Below are 20,782 nucleotides of genomic sequence, written 5' to 3'. Positions count from 1 at the left end.
TTCATATGAAACTTCTTGCTAAATAAACCTTTGTGATACTCAGAGGGGGGAAAAAAGATGTGAATGCTATCAAGAGGTGGCAATGAAAGTGTCCTCTTGGCAGCAGATCAGTGTGATGGTGGTGATGGTGGTGATGATGGTAATGGTGGTGTTGGTGGTGGTGGTGATGGTGGCAGTGGTGGTTGTAGTGATGATGGTGATGGTGGTGGTGGTGGTTGTGGTGATGATGGTGGTGGTGGTTATGGTAGTGGTGGTAGAGGTTATGGTGGTGGTAGTGGTGGTAGTGGTAATGGTGGTGGTGGTTATGGTGGAGGTAGTGATGGTGGTAGTGATGGTAATGGTGGTGGTGGTTATGGTAGTGGTGGTGGAGGTTATGGTGGTGGTGGTGGTGATGGTGGTGGTGGTGGTGGTTATGGTGGTGGTGGTGGTGATGATGGTGATGGTGGTGATGGTGGTGATGGTGGTGATGGTGGTGGTTATGGTAGTGGTGGTAGAGGTTATGGTGGTGGTGGTGGTGATGGTGGTGGTGGTGGAGGTTATGGTGGTGGTGGTGGTGATGATGGTGATGGTGGTGGTGGTGGTAGTGATGGTGGTGGTGGTGGTAATGGTGGTGGTGGTTATGGTAGTGGTGATGGAGGTTATGGTGGTGGTGGTGATGGTGGTGATGGTAGTGGTAGTGATGGCTGCTAGCACTCTCTGGCCTTCAACCAAGCCAAACACATATTATCTCTTTTAATCCTTAAAACTCATGGAGTGGATCCTACTAGATCCCCACTTTAGAGATGGAGAAAATGGAGGACTGAAAGATGAAGAAGAACCCAGATGACCTCTTGAACGATAAGGAGAAGGACAGGGGACACTGAGGAGGAAGGTGACTTTTGAAGCTGAGCTTCTTGTCTGCCACACACACAGGAAGGACCCTTCCTACACTCGCTTAGGGACAACAAGACACAACACCCCAGGCTTTCTTAAGTCAGGGTAGGAGCCTTGCCTGCTCCCCACATCCACCATGCCTGTCCCTCTGTGACAAAAGGAAATTAGATTCATCCAATAACTTTGTTTTTCATGAAGTAATGGGGTTGATTACCCTGTGGCCTTGTAGGTGTTTGCAAATTGAATTTTGATTATTTGTTCCAGTGATTTTCCAAGTATTCAGTGTTTTTCCTAGTCAGAGTCCCCACGTTAGGGAGTTAATTTTCATATGCATCCTCCCTTTCCTGTGCCTGTGTGGAGTGTTAATGCTGTGATTATATAGGATGCTTGTGTGAGGCATAAGGCAAACTCTCAGGGAACACACAGAGGATACCTTGAAGTCTACTTATTGAGGTGTATAAAACAAAGTCCCTCAGAGTTTGTGACTATGTGCAAAAAAGCAAATGTATTGAGAAATGCAGTTAGCTCAAATGCCCCAAATCAATTTGGTTTATTAATTAAAAAACAAACAAACAAACATCCTGATTTGGGAGCTCAGAGCTCACTGATAAATTCACTACTATTATTTTGCTAAATGGACAAAGCATCAACCTGCTGTCTTTTTTTTTCTTCGGAGCCGGGGACCGAACCCAGGGCCTTGCGCTTGCTAGGCAAGCGCTCTACCACTGAGCTAAATCCCCAACCCCCAACCTGCTATCTTATCTGTATACTTGTAGATTAGCTCAGACCTCATCAGAACAGCTTCTTGGTGTGGTGGACAGTGTTAGTGCAGAAACTCACGACTGGTCACATACAGAAGGTATTTGTGGAGTGCATCACCCCAGATGGGACATTGACAGCACAGCCTCTCTTCACAAGGCTCAGAGAACATTTTAGAAGAGGGGCCAAAAGATTGTAAGAGCCATGGGCTGGAGAGATGGCTCAGCAGTTAAGAGCACCCGACTGCTCTTCCAGAGGTCCTGAGTTCAATTCCCAGCAACCACATGGTGGCTCACAACCATCTGTAATGGGATCCGATACCCTCTTCTGGTGTATCTGAAGACAGCTACAGTGTATTTATATATAATAAATGAATAAATCTTAAAAAAAAAAGACAATAATTTTTAAAAACAAGATTTTATTAATTCCTTGAGAATTTTAGAGCCAGAAATGTGGGAGAACCAGAGCTGGTGTCTTCTGAACCACAGATCCATGAACCATCAGCACCTGTGGTAGCCTGCACAAGACCTATACAAGGTCAAGCCAATCGGCATTCCAGCGTGGATGGGGGAGAGGATCCTGAATCCTCGATCTGAGCTGAGGAACTACTGACAGTTTATGGTTTCTGGGGAAGGGAGAGTCTGTGTTCCTTAAGCATGTGGTCCCTGGTAGGCTGAGCATGCTCCAGTAGATGTTCCCACACCCATGAGTATATGGAGACCACAAAAACTGGACTTTGTAGGTCATTTAAAAAATAAAAGGACCCAAAGTTGGGAAGAGGTGACAGGGTGGGAGTAGATCTGGGAGGTATGATTAGTGGGTGCATATGATCGAATTATAATGAATACATGTATAAAATTCTCAAGGAATTAATAAAATCTTGTTTTTAAAAATAAAAAAAAATTAAAGGCCAAACAAAAAATAAAATTATCGTGTCTGTGTAGTTACAGTGTGAACATGAACCACAGTGTGAACATGGACTGAGTAATGGTCATGTAGTTATTATCGTGTCGGTGTAGTTACAGTGTGAACATGGGCTGAATGAAAAATTCAAATGACTTCAAAATTCATCTTCTGTGGTACTCAATCATGTAGGAATTCAAATTTGGTGGCTAGAGTCTGCCATGCTTTGAGAATCTTCTCTTGGGCTCATATATAATCCAATGCCTACTGCCACGTGTTAATTTAAAACAACCAACTTGATTAAAGGTGGGACCCTCAGGAGACAATTACAGTTACAGAACATCATCAAAGTAGTGTCCCCTGACAACTAGTCTCATCTGATCTGGAAACCAAGTAGATCTGGTTAGGCCAGGCTAACACTTGGAGGGGAGAGGCAGAGCCCATTATTGGAGACAGGTTTCGAGCGCAGTGGGGAAGGGGCAAGGAGAAGCAAACATGTCTCTTGCTGTGCGCCGCTGGTCTACATCTCTTGGACTTGGTTAGCAAGAAAGCCAGTGTAAGGAAGTTACTCTACTTCGAACTTCCAGACCCCAAAACTGAACTGCATAAATCACATTCTTACTTATGCTAAGTATTTCTGGAAGCCTATTTTTCTTCTCTCTCTCTTCCTTTTTTTCATAAATTCAATTATTTATCCATTTTGCCTCCCAATATCCAGTCCCTGTCTCCTCCCAGTGCCCCCTACCATAGCTCCCCCACCCCGCCCATTTCCCCCATCCCCCTTCTCCTCTGGGAAGGGGAGGCTTCCCTGGGTGCTCTCCCCACCCCTCACCTTCCTACCCCCTCCCCAGCCTCCGCCCTCACCCCGGCACGGACACGTACATCAAGTCTCTGTGGGACCAGGCACATCCTCTCCCTCTGAGGCCAGACAAAGCAGCCCAAGATGGTATTATGTTGCAGACAGGAGCTTAGCATAGCTGTCCGCTGAGAGGCTCCACCCAACAGTCCATGGAAACAGATGCAAAGACCCACAGCCAAACATTAGATAGATCCTGGGAGTCTTGTGGAAGATTTAAGGGAAGAACTGAGGGCCCGGAAGGGGACAGGAACTCCACAGGAAAACCAACAAAAAGTTAACTACCCTGGACCCTTGGGTCTCCCAGAGACAGAATCACTAACCAAAGAGCTAGCACGGGTTAGGCCTAGTCTCCTCACTCATATATATATATATATATATATATATATGTAAGAGATGTGCAGCTTGGTCTTCATGCGGGTCACCCAGCAAGAGCGTGAGCTATCCCTGAATCTGTTTCCTGTCTCCCCCTGAATCTGTTTCCTGTCTCCCCTTTTAACATCAGTTAAGTGAGATGTCTGAACTGCAGGTCTGGGACTCCTTGGAGAATGGAGTATGCAGCCTCAGCGTTTATAATCCCCAGCAGTTGCTTCTTTTCTTTCAAAGAGCACGATCTCTTCGAATAGATCCAATTGCCAGCAGAGGGGAGTGCTATCTCCAACCCTGTACGCTGTCATTGTTTGGTTTCCTTTAAATCCGTTGCAGCTCAGAGAATAGGATATAAACTCTAAAAACTCTCTTCTTGAGTCAGGCCAGTGTGAACCCAGGATCTTTAGTTTAAAAGACTTTGGCGTTCCCACACCGGGAGTCGAACCCGGGCCGCCTGGGTGAAAACCAGGAATCCTAACCGCTAGACCATGTGGGAGACGACAAGCACAGCCTCCAGCTCAGACAAATTGAGTCTCTTTGCTCTGCTCCTCCCATAACCTGCAGACTCCACCCATGAGCGTAAATTTGGTCCTGCGCATGCGTAAACCACTTTAACACATTGTATCTGTTCTCTTTTCTGGTCCCCGCCTTTTGTGGCTCCATCGGATCCACTTTGTATAGTTCTTCCCCGATGCTGCTGGTCTCTGTGGGACCAGCACTGTGCAGTAGCTGCTGTGGCGCGCAGGCCACCCCTACCGCTGCAGCCACGCCGAGCCAGAAGGCTGGACTGCCGTTGTCACCACAGTGCCCAGTCACCAATCCTCTTTGAGACGCCGTGAACCCGGTGGCCGGGAGGCGGCCTTCCTTTTCTGGCATTTCTCAGTGGGTCGGAGCCGCGCATAGAGACTCAGCCACTCAGTTCTTTCTGTTGACGTTGGATCCCCTTAAATGTCCTGCCTGCCTCCGGTCCTGACCCGGGGGACTTGAACCGGCTTGGGGCGGGTCCTCTACGGCTTCCGAGTGACACCCTGAGGCAGGCGCAGAACAGATCCGAAATAGAAAACGTTGGCTGTGATCTCCCTACAACGATAAAGATACTTGGCTAGGAGAGCGCGGGATCCCAGCAACCAACAAAGAGGTTAGCAGCTACGACTGCAAACCTACTGTGCACAGGAGAAGCCTCTTCCGGTTTGCTTTGTCCACCCACCACGCGCAGTCTTCTATACTAGCTGCTTTGAAACTAGTTGCTTTGAAGTTTCTTCCTTCCTTCCTTCCTTCCTTCCTTCCTTCCTTCCTTCCTTCCTTCCTTCCTTCCTTCCTTCCTTTCTTCAATCCGTGAGGTAGCTGTTTTCATTTTTGGTGACACCTGTTTGGGAACACCCAGAAAACTCTCCAAAGATAACCTTACCGCCTAGAAAGAGGCCCGAATCCTGCTTTTGAATATAGGGAGTGGAGCAGGCAGAGATTTCATGGTTACTTTCCAATTTTTAGTCTCAGGATAATAATTACTGCTTTTAGGTATCTTATAGTTTTAAGGATGTAAATAAATCACCAGTGCTACCCATTCACTGGGTGGCTGCCACCCATGGGATATAACCAAATGCAAGTTTAATTCTTTAAAAAGACAAAAAACAAAGAGTCACTGTACAGCCCGAGCTAGCCTGTAGCTCATACAAATCTGCCTCTGAGGGCTATGACTAACAGTGAGCATCACCCTGCCCTGCTGAAAGTTTACTGTTCAAAGTTTTATTATTATTTATTTAACTGTACAGTGATGGGTTTCATTGTAACAGTTTCACACATGCGTAATATATTTTGGTCATATTCACCCAATACCCTCCTGACAGCTCAGATCCTGCGGGTCCTCCACCTCTTTCCCAACATGTTTTTCAGAGTGTGTGTGTGTGTGTGTGTGTGTGTGTGTGTGTGTGTGTGTGTGTGCCAGTAAACTTAGGGATAGTTACAGAAACACTGGGAAAAGGTTTACAGGTACATGGGCACTTTGCCAGTAGCTACACCACTGAGGAAAAATATATTTCCCTTCCCCAGCAGCCATTAACCCAATATTTCCTCAGGAATGGGTGCAGACTCCTGAGTTCAACACCCTCCCATCTTAACTATAAATCACAAGGTAGAAGCACCCCCCAATCCCTCCCCAACAAGTTTGCTTTTGTCTCTCTACTCCCTAAACTGAAACTCCGGGGTGGTTGTTGTTGTTGTTTGTTTTAACCACTGAACAGTAATTACCAGAAACCTTCCGGGCTCTTTAAGTAAAAGGAGCAGGCAGCAACTCAATCGATTACAGTTTTCCACCTCTATCTGATTCTTGGTTTGGGAGTGATTGCTGGCTTCTGCTGGTTCTCCATTTTACTGTGGGCTTCTCTTCCTGACTCTGTGTCAGGATATCACTTTGGTAGTTGGAGACAGCCACACTGAGACCATGGAAATGAGTAAACATCACAAACTGCTTTCCTCAGAGAGCAAACAAGCTAATTAAGAACTAGTGGTGTGGGGTTGGGGATTTAGCTCAGTGGTAGAGCGCTTGCCTAGGAAGCGCAAGGCCCTGGGTTTGGTCCCCAGCTCCGAAAAAAAAGAACAAAAAAACTAGTGATGTGCTAGTTAAATACCACACCAGGGGCAGGCAGCCTGCTTCTCACTTCTTCCCGTGGCCTTCCTCCTATGGACGATTCAGGGAAAGAGGGAGAGAGATGGAGAAAAGAGAGAAGCCAGATGCAGCCCAGACGCACTGCTCTCACGCCTGTACTTGCTTTAGGGCTGGCTGTCACCGGACATGGGTTACATGAAGGCAGCCCTGCTTGTCTTGGGCCGGAGAGACAGGGCCACACAGGGGATCCAGAAGACTCTTTCAGGGACTTTGTTAATCCAGAGTCCCTTCTTCATTTACCTGGGATTTCCAAAAGAGTGCTTCAGGGAGCCAGGGCAGAAGTGGGAACATTAGCAAGCACCTGCCCTTGTGATGTCCTTCGATTTTTGAGTCTCACCAATGTATAGAAATAAGCTGCCTTTTGCCTCTAAAAGTAGGTGGCCACTGAAGCCCAGAAACTTGAGTCCCCGTCCATTTCTGTGGTCTGTAAATTCCCAGGCCAAGCCTCTCAGCTTTCCATACTGTGCCCTGGCACCGCCTGCTCCCACTCACAGAACAGCCTACCTGCTCCGCCCTCCTTGTCCCTCTACCAGGCCAGCCTCTCCACTCTGAGCCAACGTTGAGGACAGTTCAACTCCAGGAAATCTCCCCAGGGCTCCCGATCACAAGGCGCTCCCATTTTCTCAGAATCCCAAAACACGATTTTAAAAGAATTGCATCAATACCAATCCCTCACTGCCCTTAAATTATTCAACAATGAGTTAAAGTCAGATTCCATAATACCCCTGGGAACCTAATCCTGTAGTCAATCATGTGGCCAAGCAGTCTCTCTTTTTTATCTAACTTAAATACTTCCTGCTGTACTTCTATGTAAAAGTTGCCTTTTAACCAGCAGCAAGAACAAAACGGTGCCTGGGAGGAGGAAGCGAACAAACACACAAAGCTTTCTTGTTGACACGGGAACAGTTATTTCTGGCCCAGTGATACATGGTCGGCTCTCTCCCATTTTATCTACAGTTTGACACTGGGGGAAAGCCCCAAACATATTGTACTTGCCAGACAGTAGCCAGGAGCATGGTTGTGCCAGCCTCTCAGTTGCTTTTCGTTTCAGGAGGCTGAAGAGTTAACTTTCCAAACAGTAGAAATACGCAGCTGTTAATTCTGATCTTCAAGTCCCTGCCAGTGACTCAGGTTGGACCCCAAACTAATCTTGGGGCTATTTGGAGCACACAGCAAATTAATCTCTGTAGCCTGACATCACCAGGTCCAGCTTCCAAGACTGGGTCTGATCTCAAAAGGCTGCTGGGATGGCAAAGCTCCCCCAAAAACTTGTTCAGATCATGTAACTGCTTCTCACCTCTGCTCCAAATCTGGCAACTTCTCCATGTCCCACAACTCAGGGAGAAACATCCCTGAACCTCGTACAGGGGCAGGTGCTCATTGTGAGCTAGTCCAGCCATCACTACCTTGAACCTATGTTCCTGCTTCCTTCTGGCTTCCTGGCTGACCCTCCTGTTGTTGTCCTAGCTGCCGCACGGTGTTTCATCTACTCAGTCCCTAGTAGACTCCTAGTCCATCTCCTCATCCAGATGTCTTTTGGGGATTTTCCAATAAAAGCTGCCTTTCCCCTAGATCAACCACATACATACACATACATATATATGTACACACACATACACAAACATATATGCATACATCTATCTCCATCCTCAGTTGCAACTATGTCCATAGCATGGGACCTTTCTTCTATATTGGGTGGGTTTTTCCCACCTCAAATGAGCCAATCAAGAAAACCCCCTCCCAGGTGTGTCCAGCTGCTCAGATTTTAAGATATTCCAGTTGAACTCAGGTTGACAACCAAGATTAGCCATCACAAGTCCACCCCTTGGTGTTTGAGTGACGGTCCCCTCATTTATTCACTAATCAGTTTGAGACAAACGGTCTTGGCTTCCACACAATTCTATTCTAATTCTGATTCTGAAAGTGTATGATGCCGTAGCTTTGAATGAGACCTAGAGGAAAACAATAAACACATGTAAAGCATGAGAAAATATTTTAGGTGCGTGGGGGGGGGGCAGTCCAGTTGTGGCATTCTTTAGCATCAGTTTACAGGTGATGTCATGCAAACCAAGTATACATGTACTCCTGATGTTTACACAGAATGGTTTCAGTCTCACGGTGTGAGTGGCTTCCACCGTCCTCAAGAGCAGTTGGACTGGCACCATCAGATGGTCTAGGTGAATTGGCAAGTGATACACCAATCCTTAGTAATGTTTTTTTTTCCTTTTCTTTTTTTTCGGAGCTGGGGACCGAACCCAGGGCCTTGCGCTTCCTAGGCAAGCGCTCTACCACTGAGCTAAATCCCCAACCCCTCCTTAGTAATGTTTTAATGTCCCAGTGAGAATGACAGACACTAGTGTTGTTTAGTAGACAAGGCACTAGTCTTACTTGATTGGTAAGGGCCTTTCCACACCTCCGTCAGGCCTCACACATTCTCCACTGCTGCCATCAGCCCTCTGGTTTGCATTCCTCCAGCAACTGCGATGTGAAAGGGTCTAAACTTCATTTTCTGTTTCCCTAAAAATTAATGTTTATAGTAAAATACATAGAATCCCTTTTCTATTGGTATGTTTTTAATCCCAGTATGGCTTCTTCAAGGGAAGGAAAACAGAACCCTAAAAGAAGAGTCATGAGTGAAGACAGATTGTTTTCTTCTCAAGGCAAATGATGTCCAACTGTAGCAGACTGATTGAAAAGGTATCTATACAAGGACAACATGGCAGAGCCCAGAAACGATCTGTCTTTGCAACAAAACAGTGTGTTTGTTTCCTAACACATTGTGATTTTGTGCCACATGTACAAGGAGGCCAGGGTGTCTGGAGTTACGGACACTGAACTGCCTGGCCTGCCCGGATTCTGGGAACCGAACTTCGATCCTCTGAAAGATCAGCAAATGTTCTTAACCCGAACCATCACTCGAGCTCAACCCTCTTCCCCAGTGTTTCAGAAATTAAGACTGGGAAGGATTCCATTGTAAAAGCTATTATGAGGGGTTGGGGATTTGGCTCAGTGGTAGAGCGCTTGCCTAGCAAGCGCAAGGCCCTGGGTTCGGTCCCCAGCTCCAAAAAAAAAAAGAAAAGAGAGAAAAAGAAAAAAAAAAAGCTATTATGAAGGGGCATATCTGATGGCAAAAAAAGCCATTTGCCGATAGCGAATTTATTAAGCAATATATAGAGAGAAGGGTAGACAGATATACTATGCCTTGAGGAGAAAAGGGGTGTTTCTAAAATGAGTCTGTCTCACCAGACAACAGCCAAACAAATGAAAGAATCTAGGAAAAAGGGTTGGGGATTTAGCTCAGTGGTAGAGCGCTTGCCTAGGAAGCGCAAGGCCCTGGGTTCGGTCCCCAGTTCCGAAAAAAAAGAACCAAAAAAAAAAAAAAAAAAAAAAAAAGAATCTAGGAAAAACCTATTCAAAGAAGTTTGGAGAACAGAAGCACTAATTTTAAATGGAATCTTTGGTGATGAATGGCAGTATGAACACTCAGATAATGTCTTCACCTGCCACCCTTACTCATGGTATTGCCGATGAACGTGGCGCCTCTGGAAATGGCCTCAAGAGATTTATGGGAAGAAGCAAGAATACATGCTCTGGACTTGTCTTTGTCTATTGTCAACATATTTGGTCCAGTTACGGATGGTGCTCCAATGATGGTAGGTAAAAGAGGGGGACTTAGAAAATTAATAGAAGTCAGTACAATTGCTGCCCCAAATTCACCTTTAATGAAGAATCCTTGTAAAGAACACCAATAGCATCTATGCACCGCAGAGTTAAAAATGGCTAACATTGGGCTAAAGAGATGGCTCAGTGGTTAAGAGCACTGACTGCTCTTCCAGAGGTCCTGAGTTCGATTCCCAGCAACCACGTGGTGGCTCACAACCATCTGTAATGGGCTCAGATGCTCTCTTCTGGTGTGTCTGAAGACAGCTACTGTGTACTTATATTTAATAAATAAATAAATCTTTTTTAAAAAAGGCTAACATCATGCAAATCACCATCAAGACCATGACTGTTGCAGGGACCTAGAGACTAAACATTGCCAAGCCAAGGACAGACTTCTTTTTTTTTTTTTTTTTTTTTTTTTTTTTTTGGAGCTGGGGACCGAACCCAGGGCCTTGTGCTTGCTAGGCAAGCACTCTACCACTGAGCTAAATCCCCAACCCCCAAGGACAGACTTCTTAAAAGGGCTGGTGCTGAGTTGAGGTCACATGTTGAAATTTGCTACTACTAAGAATAAAATGTATAGTAGCAACAAAAATCCATGCCAGAACTTGATGATGAACACTGCCTCAGAGGCTTAGCATTTTAGTGGCTTTAACCACTTAACTTAAGTGAGTTGAACGTGAGTCTTCAGAGTGAAAGCTGTCTTAGCAATACAATGTTTCAAATCATAATAGTGTTCGGAAGGAAAGTGAGATCACAGCAAGCTTCGACTAAAGCAAACGGTATTATGCGTCTAAACACAGTCCTGTAAAGAGAGAAAACACATAGGCTCGCTTTTCAATTTGACACAAGAAATTTAAAACATTTCAACATCTCTGGGAAGATGATAGCTTAGTATATTTGCCGCTCCACTTTCAGTTGATATAAATAACCTCCCAATTTTTAAATTTAATTTAAAAATGTTGACAACACCATACAGTGTACTTTGTTCTGTTCTCACAGCACCACTCCCTTACCCCACCCAACCTCCTCTTATTAACTAGGCCTCCATCTTCCTTCCTGTAGAAATGTTTTTCTCGGAATTACATATGTTTTTCCTGCACGGGATGTATGTTTACCACATGTGTGCTGGTGCCCAAGAGGTTAGAAGAGGGCATCAGGTCTCCTGAAACTGGAGTTACAGATGGCATCACGTAGGGGCTGGGAACGGAACTCTTTGGAAAAGCAAGCATCTCTCCAGTCTCATATTCTCCCTCTCTCTCTCTCCTTGCCTCCCTCCTTCTCTCTCTCCCCATGCAGGCAGTCATGACTGCTCTGTGTTCATGGGTACAACTGAAAGACCCCAGCTTAACAGCAGTAACGCCATTTTGCAAGGCTGTACTTAAGATGACTGGTTCAGGGAAAGGTTAGAACACTGAGTACACAGCGGCTGCCAAGCAAGATATGTTTGGTTGAAGGCCTGGCAACAGGACGACTTCGGTTGAGCACCTGACAATGAAAAAAAGCCCCAGGAGAGGTCCCACACCCTGGTGGGGGGCCGAGTCAGTCGTTATGTTCCAAGAAGGTAGCTAAGAAACTTGCCCCCGGGCTGAACCCTTGGGGGGCCGAGTCAGCCGTTATGTTTCAGGAAGGTAGCTAGGAAACTTGCCCCCAGGCTAAACCCTTGCCATATTAGAATCCACCAATTATATCCCTGTAACCATGCATCTGCTTCTGTATGCTTGCTTCTGCTCCCCAAAATCCTATAAAAGCCCATCCTTGGTTCCGTGGGGCGCGCCAGTCCCCCGAGTGACTGAAGCGCCCGCAGGTGCCTGTGCCTGTGTATCCCGACAATAAACCAAATCCTCTTGCTGATTGCATCCTGTGGTGTCTCGGTCTGGTCTTTGGAGTTAGAGGGTCTCCATCCCGAGGGAAAGTTCTGCCTGAGAGCTTTTCATTTGGTGCGTTGGCCGGAAACGAGATCCTCCACCCAGGGACCACCGACCACCCACTGGGAGGTAAGCCGGCCGGCGTCTGTCTGTCTGTCTGATTTTGTCTCGTTCTGCCTTATTCTGTCTGTTCTGTGAGCGCTCAGCCAGGTCTGTTCTGTGAGCGCTCAGCCAGGTCTGTTCTGTGAGCACTCAGCCAGGTTCTGTGAGCGCTCAGCTAGGTCTGTTCTGTGAGCGCTCAGCCAGGTTGTTTGGAATTTGGGCGGGACGAAGAAGGAGCTGACGAGCTCGGACTTCTCGCCCCGCAGCCCTGGAAGACGTTCCAAGGGTGTTGGGGCCCGACTTTTCGGGGCCCAATCTGGGAGAGGAGAAAGATCCGGACTAACGGCACCTCTGTCTGTATTTTTGGCTTTCAGAGGGCCCCGGACCTTTGCCACCTCCATCTGACTTTTGCTTTCAGTTTGGTACCAAAGCCGTGCAGCATGCCTGTCTGTTGTTTGTTTGACTGTTGGTGTTGTTTGTTTTCTCTGTGTTCTAATCTTCCTTAGAACTAACATGGGACAGTCCCTAACAATGCCCCTAAGTCTCACTCTTGATCATTGGGAAGACGTCCACGACCGGGCACACAACCAGTCCGTCGAGGTTAAAAAAAAAAAAGGAAAATGGCAGACTCTCTGCACATCCGAGTGGCCCACTTTCGGAGCGGGATGGCCAGTGAATGGCACATTTAATAAGATCATTATTTTACAGGTTAAAGATTGGGTCGTCCACGGACATCCTGACCAGGTTTCTTATATTATCACTTGAGAGAGTCTCGCCTTAAACCCCCCCCTGGGCGGAACCCTTCGTGGACCCGAATTGGCCTCCCCTCAACCCCCAGCCTGTCCCCTCGGCCCCGCCCGGTCCGCCTGCCACGTCTTCCTCTCTCTACCTTTGTGAAATCAGAGCCTTCTAAGAAACCTGTCCTCCCGGCAGACCCAAACTCCCCTCTCATAGATCTTCTCTCTGACAGGCCCGGCTGAAACGGAGGAGGCAGAGCCGCTGGCCAGATCAGTTGCCGGGCCACAGTCTGATAAGGGTTTCTCCCCTGTCGCAGGGAGATTGCGCAATAAGCGCGAGGTGATGCCAGATTCAACCTCCCAGGCTTTCCCACTTAGACAGGGAACCGGTGGCCAGACCCAATACTGGCCGTTTTCAGCAGCTGACATTTACAATTGGAAACAACACAACCCTTCTTTCTCCAAAGATCCGGTGGCACTCACCGACCTAATAGAATCTGTTTTACTTACCCACCAGCCTACTTGGGATGACTGCCAACAGCTCTTACAGGCCCTCTTAACCTCAGAAAAAAAACAAAGAGTGTTCCTAGAGGCCAGAAAGCATGTTCTGGGAGATGATGGGCGTCCCACCCAGCTGCCTGAGGACCAAACTGGGATTTTAATACAGCTGAAGGTAAGGGACACCTACGCCTTTATCGCCAGTTGCTTCTAGCGGGTCTCCGAGGGGCTATACGACGCCCTACTAATTTGGCTCAGGTAAAACAGGTATTACAGGAAGCAGGGGAAACTCCCTCCGCCTTTCTAGAGAGACTTAAGGAGGCCTACCGTATGTACACTCCCTATGACCCAGATGACCCAGGACAAATGACGAGTGTCTCTATGTCCTTCATCTGGCAGGCTGCTCCAGATATCAGGACTAAGTTACAGAGGTTAGAAAATTTGCAGGGCTATACATTACAGGATTTACTTAAAGAAGCTGAAAAGATTTTTAATAAGAGAGAGAATTGAGTCGAATCTTGGCCGCCGTAGTTCAGGGCCAAGAAAGGAAGGGAGATAGGGGGGAGCTCGAAAGGGGCTAAAGCTGGATAAAGATCAATGTGCCTATTACAAAGAGAAAGGGCACTGGGCCAGAGAGTGCCCCAAGAAGCCTGGCGGACCCCGAAAGCCTCGACCACGAACCTCCCTCTTGGCTCTAGATAAAGATTAGGGAGGTCAGGGCCAGGAGCCCCCCCCTGAGCCCAGGGTAACGCTTAAAGTTGGGGGGCAGCCGGTTACTTTCCTGGTAGACACAGGAGCCCAGCATTCAGTCCTCACCCGAGCTTCAGGACAACTCAGCGACCGGACGGCCTGGGTACAAAGAGCTACTGGTGAGAAACAATACCGATGGACTACGGACCGCCGGGTTCAGCTGGCTACCGGTAAGGTGACCCATTCCTTCTTACATGTTCCGGACTGCCCGTACCCTCTGCTGGGCCGTGACCTGCTCACCAAACTAAAAGCACAAATTCATTTTGAGGAAGGAGGGGCCCAAATAACTGGCCCCCACGGAACTCCCCTTCAAGTTCTATGAATATAGACTATATGAACCGGGACAGGACACTGGCTTGGGCAGAGACTGGTGGGATGGGGTTGGCGCTCCAACAGCCCCCCTTAATTACAACTCCAGTCTCCATAAAACAATACCCCCTGTCACATGAAGCTTATCAAGGTATAAGGCCTCACATTACGAGGCTTCTAGATCAAGGCATCCTAATCCCCTGCCGGTCGCCTTGGAATACGCCTCTTCTGCCTGTTAAGAAACCCGGCACTGGAGATTATAGGCCAGTACAAGACTTGAGAAAGGTCAACAAGAAGATAGAAGATATTCATCTGACTGTTCCAAACCCTTACAATTTGCTCAGTAACTGTTCATCGATGAGAAACAGGGGTATGCTAAAGGGGTCCTAACACAAAGGTTGGGACCCTGAAAACGCCCTGTGGCCTACCTGTCTAAGAAATTGGACCCTGTGGCCTCCGGCTGGCCACCGTGCCTAAAGATGGTGGCTGCTATTGCTGTCCTGATCAAAGATGCTAGAAAATTGACTTTGGGACAGCCACTCACCATCCTAGCACCCCACGCAGTGGAGGCCTTGGTAAAACAGCCCCCAGACCGCTGGCTCTCTAATTCCCACATGACCCACTACCAAGCCTTGTTACTGGATGCAGAACGGGTTCAGTTTGGGCCCGTAGTTGCCCTCAATCCTGCCACCTTGCTTCCTCTACCAGAGGAGGCAGAACAGCATGACTGCCTACAAATCCTCGCAGAAGTACATAGAACCAGGCCGGACCTATCGGACCAGCCTCTTCAGAATGCTGACCACACATGGTACACAGATGGCAGCAGCTTCTTGGCAGAGGGAGAACAAAAGGCTGGAGCTGCGGTCACTACAGAGGACAAAGTGATTTGGGCGAAAGCCCTGCCTGCTGGTACCTCCGCACAACGGGCTGAACTCATCGCCTTGACTCAGGCGCTCAAGATGGCAAAAGGTAAGAGGCTAAATATATATACAGACAGCCGTTATGCCTTTGCCACGGCACACATCCACGGGGAGATCTACCGGAGGCGGGGGCTGCTCACATCTGAGGGTAAAGATATGGCTAAAATTCTGGCCCTCTTAGAAGCCCTATTCTTGCCCAAAAGACTGAGTATTATACATTGTCCAGGACACCAGAAAGGACACAACCCAGAGACACGAGGAAACCGGCTGGCCGATGCCACGGCGCGAGAAGCGGCCATGAACAAACAAATCTTGCCCTTAAATAGCCCAGACCAACCCACGCCCCCACCAGTGGGACAAACTAGTTGGGTTTATGCCCATGAGGACATAGAGCTCCTAGAAAAAAATGGGGGCCATCTACCACCCTCAACTAAAACAGTGGGTCTACAAAGGACTTTTGAATTGATCTCCTTTTTACATAAGAAGATAAAAACCTTACTAGATCGAGAAGAGATAAATCTGTGTTTTTTTAAATCGGGACAAAGCGATACAAAAGGTGACTGAGAGTTACAAAGCGTGCGCTCAGGTTAACCCGGAAAGGACCATGATTGGACAAGGAGTTCGTCCTAGGGGACACCGTCCCGACATCCATTGGGAAATTGATTTTACTGAAATTAAACCAGGTATATATGGATACAAGTATCTCCTAGTGTTTATAGACACCTTCTCAGGATGGGTCGAAGCCTTCCCCACAAAGCACGAGACTACAAAAATGGTCACCAAGAAGCTCCTCGAGAAAATCTTTCCCAGGTATGACATGCCTCAAGCGTTGGGGTTGGACAACGGGCCCGCTTTCGTCTCCCAAGTAAGTCAGTTGGTGGCCAAATTGCTGGGGATTGATTGAAAATTACATTGTGCCTATAGACCCCAGAGTTCAGGTCAGGTAGAACACATAAATAGAACAATTAAGGAGACTTTATCCAAACTTACGCTTACAACTGGCTCAAAGGATTGGGTGGCCCTCCTTCCCCTAGTTCTATATCGGGCCCGGAATACCCCGGGCCCCCATGGTCTAACTCCTTTTGAAATAATATATGGAACACCACCCCCATTTGTCCATTTCTTTGATTCAAACATTGCTGATTTTGCTGACAGCCCTTCTCTGAGGGCCCATTTACAGGCCCTACAGATTGTGCAGAGAGACGTCTGGAGACCTTTGGCCACTGCTTACCAGGACAAGCTTGAGCATCCGGTGGTGCCACACCCGTTCCAGATTGGAGACACCGTGTGGGTGCACAGACACCAGACCAAGAATCTCAAGCCACGGTGAAAAGGACCCTACACCGTCCTCCTGACTACCCCGACCGCCCTAAAGGTAGACAGAGTCTCGGCTTAGATCCACACACCACACGTCAAGGCAGTCCGGTCTGAGGAATTGACTAATAACAACACTACACCCCAGACATGGAGAGTTCAGCGCACTCCAAACCCCTTAAAGTTAAAACTCCTACGTGGCTCCTCCTAGCCCTTTTGTGGCCTAGAGTCAGTGAGGGAATAAGCCCCCACCAGACAGAAATTTCTTGACCAAGTCGAGTGAAAGATTTCACTCAAAGTTAGCAAAAAAAAAAATGGGGGAATGAAAGACCCCAGCTTAACAGCAGTAACGCCATTTTGCAAGGCTGTACTTAAGATGACTGGTTCAGGGAAAGGTTAGAACACTGAGTACACAGCGGCTGCCAAGCAAGATATGTTTGGTTGAAGGCCTGGCAACAGGACGACTTCGGTTGAGCACCTGACAATGAAAAAAAGCCCCAGGAGAGGTCCCACACCCTGGTGGGGGGCCGAGTCAGTCGTTATGTTCCAAGAAGGTAGCTAAGAAACTTGCCCCCGGGCTGAACCCTTGGGGGGCCGAGTCAGCCCTTATGTTTCAGGAAGGTAGCTAGGAAACTTGCCCCCGGGCTAAACCCTTGCCATATTAGAATCCACCAATTATATCCCTGTAACCATGCATCTGCTTCTGTATGCTTGCTTCTGCTCCCCAAAATCCTATAAAAGCCCATCCTTGGTTCCGTGGGGCGCGCCAGTCCCCCGAGTGACTGAAGCGCCCGCAGGTGCCTGTGCCTGTGTATCCCGACAATAAACCAAATCCTCTTGCTGATTGCATCCTGTGGTGTCTCGGTCTGGTCTTTGGAGTTAGAGGGTCTCCATCCCGAGGGAAAGTTCTGCCTGAGAGCTTTTCACAACCTCCATGTTGCATTCAGAAGACAGCACCCCACTGCACTCCCCTCCCCCAACCTTTATTTCCCACAAGCTTTCTACTTCCTTCCCCAAGGTTCCCTGGGTCTCACAGTGGGTGATGCTGACACCCTATTGGGGCAAAGCATTCAGCAGTTTCTGGTCTTCAGCACTTTAACCAGTCTCTGTGACCTGTCCACTGTAAAAGAGGCTTCTCTGATCAAGACTGAAGCTACATTAGTCTCTAGGCACAAACATAAATATTTAAAAGGAACTTTAACAATGTGTCCATCTGGCTTGCTAGTTTTACAAGGAATGCAGGGAGCTACCGTCTGATGTTCATCTTGAAGATAACTTACTAGCCTTTACGTCCTATCTTAGCAGAGACAGAGATCCTTCACTCCACTTGCACCCTACCTCAGCACCTTTGGGCAGCACTGACTATTCTGAGCAATTTTTTTTTCAAGAATGAAGGACACTAAGACTAAAATCTGAGTCAAAATATCTGCAGATGATTTTGAGAAATCACTGGAATGAAAACTCTGTCAGACCAGCCAGTGATGCATTTGCAGCTCACTTTATAAGCATCTCTCACTCCCATGAGCACTCGGCCACAGACTTCAGTGGCTCTTCAGAATTTGCATTCCTGCTTTGATGAGAAAGGAATTATAAACTGACTAGGAAGTTTGGGGGCGGGGGAGGGAAATCAGAAGGTCCAGGCATGTCCTTGGTTCTCCTGGAAAAACTCCAAAAGGGAGTTCCAGTTTCTTATCTCCAAAATGAATACCCTTGCCCAGAGGGAGTTACTCAAGGGTGTGACCAAAACTCCAGTCATATCTTACCTCATGGCTTCTAACCCTTCTAGAGACCAAAACTGATCTCCTTGGTAAAAGTGGACTGTATCTATTTCCCAATTTCAGTCCAGTTCCCAATGTCTCCCGGGGTTGTTGCATTCCTCTTCAGAGAGGAATGTTCCAGAAATCCTGATACGGGGTCTGTGGGGGCTCATTGAGGGAAGCTATTTCTCTAACCTGGAGTAGCCTAACATTAGAAGCTACGCTACTTGTATTAATTCAGCTGATCAGCCAATCAGCAGGCTAAAATACCACACCTCAGGAAACCTGTTTCACCTTTAGCCATGGTAAATAATGAGATAACGTATTTTTCCTTCCTGAAGAATTCACCCCTGGTGCAGTTCTCTGTGAAGCCTGAGGTAAATATTTGTAAGTTTCCCTTTTTCTTCTTTTCTGTCTCATCTGCTGGCCAGAGTCTAAGTGTGCCTTTTGACTCTTCCTCTGAGGGTCTCTGTCTCCTCCTCATTCCTTTCCTGCTATGTGGTTGCTTACAGATGGTATGGTTCTCTCTTTGTTCTTCTCTGGGCAGCTGTTGAAATTGCACTTTTGATTCTGCTGCCTCCATCTACCCGGGACTGAACCCAGGGCTTCATGCATGCTAGGCCATCGTAATGGCTATTCCTGGTTGTCAACTTGACTGTATCTGGAATGAACTACAATCCAGAATTGGAGGGCACACCCATGATCCAGATATTGAGGCTGGAAAACACATGTTTCTAACCTGGATCTTGGCATGGAGATTTTGAGGCATAGTGGTTATGAATCCCTGGAGACTAAGGCAAGTTCTTGGAGTTCAAGGTCAGCCTGGGACAGAGCAAGTCCCAGATCCAGGCGTGGTGACACACACCTTTAATCTGAGCCATGCCTTCTGCTGGAGGCCTACACAAGGACAATGGAAGAAGGAAGATTCATCCTTTTTCTCCTGCTTGCACTTACTTACCAGCACATCGGTTGGAACCCACTTCTACAGAAGCCCAGCTGAAACAACTATCCTTGTGGGACTGAGCAACTACTGGATTCTTGGACTTCCCATTCACAGTTGCCCAGTGTTGGATTTGTTGAAATACAGACTGTAAGTCATCACAATAAATTCCCTTAATATAGAGAGACATTCCATATGTTCTGTGACTCTAGAGAACCCTGACTAATGCAGCCATCACTACCAAATGAGCTGCTGCCCTTGGCTAGTGGTTAACATTCTTTATGTAGCAAGAAACTGTAAGGCTTGAAGTGAGTCTTAACTACTGGGAGCCCCTTCCCCCAAGTGAGACATGAGAACGGAGTTCGATGCAAACACGAGAGGTTTATTCTCCAGCGCATGGGGGTCAGCCTTCAATCAGCCCCTTGTGGTGGGTGACTAGAAAGTGACCCCTAATGACTATAGCAAGCAATTTTTATACTTTTTAGGGGTACAGGTTATATCAGCAAGGTTACAGTTTGAACTTATTGGCTAAGCATATTGACCTTTGAATCTATTGGCTAGCAAGCATATGACTTACATTAGAACTCTATCTGGGAGCAGAGGGTCAGGTGACTATCAGTCAGTACGTTCTGTGGGTTTTCAAGAATGTCCCTGTTCCTTCTAAGAACTGTGGGCAGAGAATGGAATTTTGCCTAGCCTTGACTGAAGGCGGGAAGCTGGTTCTTAGCCTAATCTTGACCTGAGGCGGTGGGTGTAAAGCTGGCAAAAGCCCTTAGGGTCCTTCACAGGAACTCCATAACCTACCTACTTTCTACCAGGCTAAGCCTCTTAATAGCTCTTACACTTCAGCAAGAACTAGGGTCCTTCACAGCCACCACACAGACACCGACAGCCAGGTATAGTGCTGCACACCTTTGATCCCAGCACTGGGGAGGCAGACACTGTAGGTATCTGTCAGTTTGAGGCCAGCCTGATCTATACAGAAAGTTCCAGGTCAGCTAGAGCTACGCCATTGAGACTCTGTCTCCAACAAAACAAAAGCCAACCTGGAAAGACAAACAACAAAGCCAGAAGAGTATCTTTATTGCTGGCCGGTATTATATAGAAAACATGCCTGAGTCATGTAGCACCGAGCCTTATGCATGAAAACCAAATCCTAGTTGTTATAGTTCAGTTATCAAGTGGGGGAGCTACAGCAGCCAAAGAGCAATGGCTATAAGTAGAATGGTGAACCAGGGAGGGTAGAGGTGGGGACAGGGGCTATTACCAGTTATCAGATTCTTGGTGTCTCTTTTCTTATCCTTAGCCTTATTTCTGACCATGGCTAAAGTTTATCTAATTACCCTTGATTGGTTGTCTTATGGGAGTTAGTAGCCTTTCCCATGAGGATACAGAGAAAACAAAACAGGACAATCATAGTCATAGGGCCTGTGTTAGTTTTGTCTTTAGGAGGTCAGAGGACCTGGTGACAACCCATCTATCATTGTCCTCTGTTTTCT

General features: G+C 47.4%; 2 protein-coding genes and 1 non-coding gene across 3 annotated transcripts in view; 2 read left to right on the top strand and 1 right to left on the bottom strand.

Annotated features, from left to right (window-relative positions):
• LOC134482155 (uncharacterized) overlaps window positions 1–17,435 on the top strand; it is a 175,220-nt gene extending 157,785 nt beyond the window's left edge. Inside the window, exon 2 of the mRNA XM_063274898.1 lies at window positions 16,428–17,435. Coding sequence (XP_063130968.1) covers window positions 16,428–16,517 — 90 coding nt within the window. The 3' untranslated portion in view covers window positions 16,518–17,435. The remainder of the gene's footprint in view (window positions 1–16,427) is intronic.
• On the bottom strand, window positions 4,185–4,256 carry Trnae-uuc7 (transfer RNA glutamic acid (anticodon UUC) 7). Its single transcript has one exon. It is a non-coding gene; the product is annotated as a tRNA-Glu (tRNA).
• On the top strand, window positions 11,402–17,435 carry LOC134482154 (uncharacterized). The gene is made up of 3 exons (XM_063274897.1): window positions 11,402–12,191; window positions 12,238–13,468; window positions 14,115–17,435. Exon 3 carries the CDS (start codon window positions 14,832–14,834, stop codon window positions 15,834–15,836), a length of 1,005 nt encoding a protein of 334 aa, XP_063130967.1. The 5' UTR covers window positions 11,402–12,191; window positions 12,238–13,468; window positions 14,115–14,831; the 3' UTR covers window positions 15,837–17,435.
• Window positions 17,436–20,782: the final 3,347 nt, after the last annotated feature.

Source organism: Rattus norvegicus, chromosome 15, assembly GCF_036323735.1.
Source record: "Rattus norvegicus strain BN/NHsdMcwi chromosome 15, GRCr8, whole genome shotgun sequence".
NCBI lineage: Eukaryota > Metazoa > Chordata > Mammalia > Rodentia > Muridae > Rattus > Rattus norvegicus.
This window is presented reverse-complemented; position numbering and strand designations above follow the sequence as displayed.

Coding starts and splice junctions, on each gene's coding strand:
- LOC134482154 (XM_063274897.1), top strand. CDS start 14,832: ATGGTGGCTGCTATTGCTGTCCTGATCAAAGATGCTAGAAAATTGACT.